This window comes from Magnolia sinica, chromosome 7 (assembly GCF_029962835.1).
Source record: "Magnolia sinica isolate HGM2019 chromosome 7, MsV1, whole genome shotgun sequence".
Lineage (NCBI taxonomy): Eukaryota > Viridiplantae > Streptophyta > Magnoliopsida > Magnoliales > Magnoliaceae > Magnolia > Magnolia sinica.
Genome location: NC_080579.1, coordinates 78,198,905 through 78,209,357, shown reverse-complemented (window position 1 = coordinate 78,209,357; position 10,453 = coordinate 78,198,905). Strand labels below are relative to the sequence as shown.

At 41.1% G+C, this 10,453-nt stretch overlaps 1 protein-coding gene across 1 annotated transcript; it reads right to left on the bottom strand.

Annotated features, from left to right (window-relative positions):
- Nucleotides 1–1,691: 1,691 nt before the first annotated feature.
- On the bottom strand, nt 1,692–8,065 carry LOC131251483 (large ribosomal subunit protein eL19y). The gene is made up of 5 exons (XM_058252219.1): nt 7,915–8,065; nt 5,673–5,801; nt 2,846–3,282; nt 2,061–2,098; nt 1,692–1,932 (listed from the first exon to the last, which is right to left on the bottom strand). Exons 2-5 carry the CDS (start codon nt 5,782–5,784, stop codon nt 1,908–1,910), a joined length of 612 nt encoding a protein of 203 aa, XP_058108202.1. The 5' UTR covers nt 5,785–5,801; nt 7,915–8,065; the 3' UTR covers nt 1,692–1,907.
- Between the last annotated feature and the right edge of the window lie 2,388 nt (nt 8,066–10,453).

Here is a 10,453-nt window from a genome sequence, read left to right as displayed (position 1 = left end):
TGATGGAGCTCAGTGGACGTGGGTGCCCTTCTATAAAAATTTTAAAAAAAGATGTCTTCCAGATTTGAATATCCTAGATATCTGATATTTGCCTCTCTGAAGAGTTGTTGGAGGCCACCGTTTCCTTTCTCTTGAGTTGCTGTATGTTTTCATTTTCTAATCTGGGAGCCTCTGGGGGTATTGCCCATGACAATTGGGCCCACAGGAGGAATGGTTTGGCATCAGTTGATCTAAAACTAGTCCATTATGATACTTGAGGTGCATTGCTGCACGTGCATATATATTCCCCAAACCATTTAAACAGCACCCAGGGTGACATATCCTTGATTTGAACAGTCATTCATTCATACAGCTGGGAGCAAGCCACGGTGCAAGAATCATACCGATTGGATGATCCTAACCCTGGGAAATTTTATTACAACCATCTGTCGTTACAAGCCATAAATAACATGGTTAGAATCATCAAATCAAAATGTTAAGTTAGAATCATAAGAAATGCAAATCTATTTTGGACCTATTTTGTTGGTCCTTTCAATCTTGTCTGTCCATTTTCACGCTATTGATCGGAAGCTTAGGATCTCCAATAATAGGGCAGGTCATAAATTGCAAATCTATGGACCTATTTTGTTGCTCTGTTCAATCTTGACTGTCCATTTTCATTCTATTGATCGGAAGCTTAGGGTCCCCAAATAAGGGGGGCAGGTCATAAGTTGTGCACAAAACAAGCAGGTGCATTTTAGAGCACCTCAGCCCATTCCTTCTGCATTCTTTCGTCTACCAAGAGGACATGGAAGCAATCTACTGAATGGGTTCGCCACACTGCAGGCAATTTAAAAAGGGCATGGTCTATCCATAAGAGGCAATGCTAAACGTAGGAGTGCAACTTGGGTTCAGGTAGACTCAAGCCAAGTTGAGGTCAGTTTGTTAAGGCCTCAGGTTGGGTTCAGGTTGAAAATCACCAAACCGATTTGAATTCAGGTAAGACTGGTAAAGCACATCTATCTCAGGTCAGGTTACGTCAGGTTTGGAATAATCACATTCATTTGGCTTAGAATGGGTCGGGTTGAGTCAAAAGCGCAAAGGAATTCTGGTTATATTCGGGTTAGGCACCTCAAAGAGGTTGGAATTCAGCTCAGGTCAGGTTGTGGGTTGGGTCGTCTTGAGATCGGGTTGGTTCAGGTTGACCCTCAAACCTGAGCCTACCTGCCCAAGTTGAACCCCTTCCCTAATAAGATTAAGCAGCACAACAACACTGGAATTTCATATGCTGTATGACAGAGGAGAGGACCCACACACTTATCACTGTTGATCTTTGATAACTCCAGGTTCTGAGCCTCAGCACCAGCAAAGGCTTTACTATTGTGTCATATGCTGCGTTTTCAATGGGCCGGGCCAGGCCAGGCCAGGGTAGTTCAATTTAGACACTTGATCGTAACGTGCATTTGAAATTCATTGGCCCAAGTCAAACCCACCCCACCCGAACCATTCAACCATAAAGCTACGGAATATAATACAGCACCAAGGTGCATCGTCTCAATTACCTTCGAATATTCATTCCATCAAGATGATTAGAGTACCTGCTGTCAACAGGTGCAGCCCAGTCTGGACTGTAAATAGGCCGTCTGTTTGGCCCAAGATGGGCCAAACCTGAGCTGAGTTTCACAGCGCCACACCATGCGATATCGTGACAATGATCCAAACAAAACAGTCTTGCCATTTAATAAAAAGAACAAAACAAAAGTGGGAGCACCTCCCAAAAGTAATCCTGGTTTTCAAACACTACAGAAAGATTTTTAAAAAAAAAATAAAACAACTTTCCAACATATTAACTAAAAGCACCAACAGATTAGTACCAGCCCCTACTCATATCAGCAACATCACTTTTTACTTTCTTTTTCTTTTCTTTTTTACTTCTTCCCTTTCTTGGCTCCCCTGCAATGCAAAACAAACACCAAACTCACAAGTGGTTACTGACTTCCATACCAATCATGCTATAACATAGAAAGAAGAAGAAAACACAACACAAATCAAGGGGTTTATGAGAAATAGCATATGATTACTGTGCAGATTGTGTTGCAGGCACTCTTTCTCCAGGACCCTGTTCCAAACCAACCAATTTTAAACACATCATGAGTAATGTTTTGAGTACAAAGCAGGCAAAATGCGATGTAGTGTGAGTGACAGGCGTAGCCACACCCATGCCAGTATGTTAGATCTAGGTCAATCATCTCCTAGCACTCCCTCACCATATATGTGAGGTGGCCAGAAAGTCAGGTCAGTCGGGTCATCAAGCAAACCGTGCTGTATGGAGAAAAAGGATGTTTCCACATTCAATATGCACACATGCAGCCCACCTGATGACCAGACTACTGGCTTTTGATTTCAGGCCACAACAGTGGGATCACCAGATGAACAGGTAGCCAAAAAGTAGTGTCATCACTCTGTCCATTGTATAGTAATATTAGAACTAACTATTGGAACAAGATGAACAAGGTGCTTCACCACCTTGCATGTCATGTGGTTCCATGATGCATGCCAAAACATCTCTATCATGCACGATTGCACCAGCAAATGGCTACAGGACTGCTAATTTTCCAAAAACCATGTTTATGGGCTACCGTCCCCCCCCCCCCCCAAAAAAGGCAATCAGACTGGCAGCCATCCAATCAGTGGCTTGACCAAAGAACAGTCGGTCATCCCAAAAATCAACAGTCCCAATCACCATGCAACAAGGACATAATAATAGCGTTCCTCTTTTGACGTAGTACGAAATATTGAAATATAGTACCATTTCTCATTCCGACATCAAAGGAAATAATCTCAAACTAAGTTAGCATGCACTCACCTGAGCCAATCGCTCCTCCCTCCGGGCAATCTTCCTCTCCCTACTGGCCTTGCTCTTAGCCCTCTTGGCCTCAAACTGATCACTGAGAGTCTTCTCTCTCGCCTTCTCAGCCTTCGACTTGTGGATGCTCTCCATCAGCACACGCTTGTTCTTGAACACGTTACCCTTGACCTTCATGTACATGTCATGGTACATGTGCTTGTCTATCTTCTTGGACTCCCTGTACTTGCGCAACAAGCGCCTGAGCACCCTCATCCTCCTCATCCAGAGCACCTTTGTTGGCAGCCTCGCCTCCCTCGTACCCTTGCGCTTACCATATCCAGAGTGCCTCCCCTTCCTCTTTGCCTCCAAAGCCCGACGGGCCCGCGAACGGGAGTGAATCTTCATTGGCTTCCTGATGATAAAGCCATCTTTCACAAGCTTCCTAATGTTTTGCCCTGCATCGCATTTTGTCAGGAATAAAACAGTGAATCACCATAGTATAACTGTGACAGCAACATTGAGTATATGACTTGACACATTGAATCTAGGCCATAGGCTAATTTCTTTCTGATCATTTGTTGGATGACCACATGGACAAGTCATGCTTTAAAAAGTATCATGACCTTTGCTCATCAAGTTGAATACGAGGCATTGAAAATGTTGTTTCCAAATTTCTATATTCTTGTGGTGGTCAAAATCATTCGTTATCAACATAAACTTCTTACTGTGGCCGGTATACAGTAGAATCTATAATCTGTACTACTCAAATCACCAAACCGTCAAAGCTTTTCAATTTTCTCTATTATTGTGGTGATCAAAATAATCCATCTAATGTAAACTTCTTACTGTGACCAGTATAGAGAAGCATCTATAATATGGACTACTCAAATCGCCTAACCATATGACATATGACTAATCAAATCACCAAACCATATGACACACGCTCACAATCTCTCCATCAATTCCACACTCATTTTCTTCCAAAGAGCCGTGGAAAACAAACTGGGACCTCTGATACACCTCTTTTACTAAGCCCATTTTCTTCCAAGCTCTTTGGGACACACTTAGTCTCTAGACCCAAGCCCAAAATTCAGCTATATCATATACTCATGGACCACACCACATGGAACAATGGGGATGATATGACAACCATAGGTTTGTTTGTGAGGCCACCATGGTACTTATCTTTCTCCAAACCCATTCATCATGTTTGCATCACCAGGATGACAGTAAAGATACAAAAATCAGCCTGCTCCAAAATTCAGGTGGACCACAACACAAACTTAATTTTAGGCATAATTTTTCATTGTTCCCAATGGTGTGGCACATGTGAGTGTTTTACCAGGCTGATATTTTGTACGAGCAGTGAAAATAAGGTTTATCACCTGATGGAAGAAGTGGATTTAAATATACACAGCATGGTGGGCCCCAAAGAGTTTGAAGGTTTTATGCACTGCATATAATAGGGATGTAGGCTATTCTGGTCCTGTTTGAACCATGTTTCTCCTCTCCCCTGTATCTTGTAGAATGATAGTTCACCACCATATAAAATATGTAGTGAATCATCCTCTTCACATGTAGCACTCATGTAGGGCTAGCCTTGCCATTCAAATTTCATGCCACATTGTGGATGGACTACATCTCTAGAATCATCCTGATCAAGCAATCCAAGTCATTAAACTGATGGCCATCAAATGGATTATCCAAAGAAACAGTGGTCCAAATTCTATGGGCAACATCAGATGGCTACAGCTATCTTCTCCGCGCAGTTTGCCATTTTTATGTATCCATAGTTTGTCAACCACTTGGATGGTCTGGGACCAATTTTAAAGGTGCGGTCCCATCTCCATTGTTCCCCATAGTGTAGCCCCACCTGAGTAATAATTCGGCTTGATTTTTGGGCCCCGGTCCAAACCGAAGGTAGCGAACCTGGAGGGGGATCTCATCCCATCCATGTTAGCAGAAGTAACCCTCCTCGTATGAGGATACAAGAAAAGCAAGTGTTTTGGCTACAAAGATGCATTAGAACATGTGGGTACTTTACGTGGTTTGTTAGGGTAGTTTGGGCATGCAGAAGCCCTAAAAAAAAAAAAAGCCATATTTGCTTATATATAAGTATTTTTAAAAAATCTTGAATGGCAACTAAAACTTCAGTAGAGAGATAGGGGCAAAAAAAAAGGCAGAGTGGCAATATACTAAGGAGCACCAATCCCCATCAAGATATTCCACTAATCGTTCCTCAGGATGCTCCTCAAACCCACGGGACCAAGACTACCATAAACTACCTCTGCTCCTAAAGAAGGATACACACGGTTATGTTCAAAAATTGAAGAAAAATAGATGGCCAGATAGCACCTCATAGCATCTCTCTATATATGATGTAAAGATGCCTGATCCATCCCTCCCTTGCTTTCTTCTAATCAGTACTACCATCTATTTCTCACACAGTCACACTACCCAATCCCCGTCCAATTAATCAGTTCTCCTAGCAACACCAATTTACTTTTGTGACTGTTCTAGTCCATCAGTGCCATCTTCTGGATTCGAAGATAATGATGAAAAACTATGATGAATATTTTGAGAATCTCTGACAAGAATAGTACCCAACCTTCAACTTTTAGGAAGCCAAAGCACAATGCATTAAAACATCAATGCCAACAGTGTAACATGAGCCATAGAAATTCTAATCTACTAGCTACTAAGCCAACTGTCTGAGAATTGACAATAAACTTGGAAATGAAAAGAAGTGCATCAAGCTAAGTTTCTTGATGTGTCAAGCAAGGTTAACTGTCAATCTAAAATATCCACCAAAATTAAATGAGTAAATAAAAAGAAAAGGACTCACTGGAATTTGCCATTGAGATCTCGCTGGCTTCATTTGGATCAAGCCAGACCTTGCCCTTGCCACACTTGAGAACACTAGAGGCCAAGCGCTTTTGCAACTTCAGTGACACCATGGTTGCCGCTAGAAATTCTGTAAAACCAAAAGAACAGACCATAATTGACTTGTAAAAGCATAAATCTACTAATGTTTTTTTAACCAACTTGCTTGATAGGACAAGCAAGCTCCACAATTTCAACCAAAAGTAACAAACAAGACCTTCAAGACCACAAAAGGAAAAGAACTTGAGAGTTGAAAAAAAGGAGAGACAAACACACGGGCGTGCGTGCGCGCACACACACACACACAGATTTATAATCCCTCCTTACCCACTTCAAAGGTCCTCGTGTATCAGCTTGTATCATGCCTAACCTACAAAGCCCTAATGCCCTATATATCTTGAACAATTAAATTATATCCAGTTGGAGCAATATATTCTTAGTTAGGGTCTCCATGTTAGTAATTGAGTTAGGCTAGGGTAGAAATAAGCCTTATCTTCCAACTTTCTAAACAATTGGTATCAGATCATATTATAGCTTTTCAATATGGCATCTTATCACTAGTTTTCTTGCTCAAATAGTAGTCGAAGCATTTCTTTGAAAAATATTTTCGATAAAAACCATGTAAGTCTACCCATTTCTTGCACCTACAATGCATATATAGATGATCAGGACTCTAGATTCATAGCCACTTTATGGATTATGATCTAAGAAACGTAAAACCAAGATCTTTTTTAAGATTGTCAAAGAAATCTTAGACATCACATTGTGGAAAACAATAATCCAGAATAAACAGTTGGTTGAGCAGAAAATGAGCAGCGGTCCATATTTCATCAGTGAAATTTGCACCCATCAATGGGCTAAGATTATCATGCAATTTTTAGGTTGTTCACATCCACATGATTTCTTAAACCCAATGCATAGATGGTCCCTAACACAACTAAAACGAGCCTTGATGTGCCAGTTTGTGCAAGAGCAGTTTTGTTTAGTGATCCAGATCATTGATCTGATGAGCCCCATCCTGACACCTGTCGGAAACATGCCAACAAGTTGAATTAAATATAAGATAATGGCCCAATCAAGTATCAACAGACCTAAAACTTCACCATCACGTGTTTTTTGTGAAGACGAGTATGGTGAACAGTTCATATTTTTATAAGCATCTCATACTTTAACACGTGTAAGGGGTGGTCAAGCATAACCCAGTAAGGCCTCTTTCATTTCTTTTCTTTTTTTTGAAAGAAAGGGGGAAGCAGCTTTCCTGAATCCTAACGTCTGCATGTCACTTCCATATTCATGAAAATTGAAAAATGGGTCCAAATACAACCTAAGATGTTGTATCATACTGGGGGACACACGTGAAACCTGCACCAACCCAGCCTGCGGACCCTGGATGGGTCACAGCCGGTGAAAAAAATACACCATCCAGAAGATCCTAACCATCCAATCAGAGGGCTTTTAAATATTACAAATGGATTACTGAATTAAAAGGCAGACCAAAGGTCCACATTCAACGTGCAAAGGTCCTCCTATCAGGGGGTTGAGATCATCTGACCATATGATGTTTAGGGATAAGCCCACCAGATGAAAGACCCAGATCTCGTACATGCAGGCCACCAGATGGAAGGCCCAGACCACATGTACCAACACCAACAAATATCTAAGAAAACAAATCCACAATTAACACAGCACCCTTCGTTGTGATCAAGTGCGGCCAGCTATGGGAAAAAATCATATCCACCATCCATCCAAGAGGATCCCACTTAAACCTTTAAGATCAAGTCGGGCCCACTTCTCATATCTGTTAGATCAAGATCGAGACAGCGATGCGCCGATGCGGGCGTTCCACACCATATCATTTCCAAAAGAAATTCAAAAATTAAAAAACAGCTGTGAATGCATTTTTTAGCAAAAATCTGGAACTCATACGAAACCCTAAAACCCTAATCTTTCATCTACTGCATCGGCTAACGTACGCGGCAATGCGAAGTGAAAAACGACATGGAAAAGGAAAAGGAAGGACATGAATCAAACGAAATCAGTATATAAAAAAATTGCTGCGACTGATAGAAAACCTTACAACCCTAATATAGCATCTACTGCAGTCTCTAACGTACGCAGCGATGTGAAGTAAACAATATGAAAAGGGGAAAAACATGAAAATAAGGAACATCTGATAGAGAAGATGGATTAGGGTTTTTACTTACGTGCTGTGGGTGCGTATGATAAGAAGCTGGAGCACCTCCGTTTGCTAATAAGAGGCGGGGAGAAGGAGAGAGGGATTGGGTTTTAGGGTTTTGACGAGGTTATAAGGACTGTGAGTCACCCTTTATCGAGCGACTGAGGTTTAAGAAGCGTTGAGATTGACCCACATGCCCCTGGTTTCTGAACATAATGAGTTCACTAGGGAAGCGAATTGCGTAGTGAGCAACTCACCGTTCTTAAGACCAAAAATTAGTCATATCCAATTTTGAAATGGACCATACCTTGGGAAACAGTTGAATCGAACGCATACCGTTGAAAAATTCTTAGGGACCACAAGTGTGTGTGTGTATATATATATATATATATATATATATATATATATATATAGAGTCCCGGTCTCCTGCGCACCGTACCGCACGGAGCTTAAATACGAGCTCCCATAAGAGCCGTTAGATACAAAACATCGGCTGGGATTTAGTCGACATGCGCAGCAGAGAGTCTCCTTTCAGACGACTCGCGCGGTAGTTTTTTCGGACGCACACAGTCCTTCTGAAGTGACGTCTCCAAGTTCTGTGGGCCACACCATGATGTGTTTTTTGTATCTACACCGTCCATCCATTTGGAGAGACCATATTAGGGCATGATCCAAAAAATGAATCAGATCCAAAGCTCGAGAGGACCCCGCCACAAAAAACAGAGGGGAGAGTGACGCCCACTGTTAAAAAGTTCTGAGGGCCACGATACTATAAGTTATATTGATCTTTACTCTATGGGAACACGTGGACAATAGTTTTTAGTCTATCAATCTGGGTGGCCTTTCGGTCCACTGGCACCAACTTGATGATCCTATCCATCCAAAAGATGGCCTTCCCTCTTATAGCCACATGTTTTCGAACCCATGGATCAGACAGGATCTGGTAATAAAAGCAATTGTGTGGAACTACAAGCATTCCATGATCATTGATTGGAACTATTTTTCCATAAATGATATGGAACACCCATTTTACAGGTTACAGGTTAGATAATTAGTTTTATTTTTAAATTCTCAATCAGTGTGAATTTCATATGGTGCCCCATGAAATATGAGCTGGAGATGATGGACGGTCCATATCGATTGATTGGACTTTCTAGTTGTTCATCTAGGTGAACCTTTTACCCATGTTCTGAAATATGATAAAACATGGAATATGTTTTGTTTCATGTGTGCAGAATCTTCTAGTGCTCTTCTCTTTTGTTTTCTTTTGTTTGTATAGTATAACCATTTGCAAACACTATCCTGGCAGGCAGCCATACTGAACTTTTGTTTTCTTCCTTTAAACTTGCATTAGCTACCATACAAACACAAGCAATGATCTGCTGTATATGGACTACAAGTTTTCAATGTATTGTCCATCAGCCATATACTATTCTGTTTCAAGTTTCAAGTAACAAAGGGAAGAATACTCCAGAGTAGGGCACAATTATTCAATACACACTTTCAAGACAGTGAGTCATACACTGGTTTGTAGTTTTACAAAGTGCCAAGATGACAACACATGCAAGATCCTTTTTGTGAATCAGTGCTGGGTTTGATCAAATATACATTGATATTCTGGAAAGGGATTCAATTTTCATGGGATCTAACTTCTGTACTGTTTATGAAAAAAGTTTGAGTATGGAAATCTGTTTTCAATTCCCTAAAAAATTGTGGATATCAATTTCCAAGGCTATGAGAGAGAGCTCTCCCCCCTCGACCACTGATCTTTTAACATATTTATAGAAGAAGCACGATTTCATTCCTTCCATGGGGTTTCCATTTCAATGTTGTAGATTCTTTCTATCCAAACAGGACCATAATATCTTGGAGGGTCGTCCTTTTCTTGTTTGCTTACTTTAGCTTTGGTTCATCTTCTCAGTTGAGAGCTGCAAGCAAGGAAAAACATCACTAGCTTCGGGAGTGAGATGAGAAAGAAAGCCGGCGTCTTTGTTTGTTTTTTGCGTTCCACATTTTCCTCATTTTGGTAAGATTTGGAGCTATAATTACATGGGGTTTTTTTCTTTGGAGGAATGGATTTGATCTTGTTTTTCCTTTTCTTTTGGAGGGGTTTGTACTTGTAGAAAAGAAAGAAGGAAGTAACAAAAATCCCAGGTGGCTGCAATATGGTTCAAGGAAAAAAGAAGATCATTCTAACCGGTGTGTTGCACTTCAGTTCAACACAGACCTCAATAACCCATCATCCAAACCGTTTAACAGGTGGTCCCACAGTGGAGAGACTAGGACGGGGGAAAAACCTCCTGCAACTTTATAAACAGAGAGAGAGGCAGAGAGAGAAAGGCAGAATTAGTCCAACTTAATAAAACTAGAAATTCCAGATGTCAAACAAATATAAATAGAGAAACATGAATTAGAGAAAACCCGGAAAGCAAAATCCAAGAAAATTAAGTTTGGAAGTTCCTCTGTTAGGTGATAGTCTAGCAACGTTACCAATAATAGGAGATGACCTCGCCCACAGGGATTAGGAACTTCCTGACATGGTAAGTTAGATGGGGTCCAGCATCATG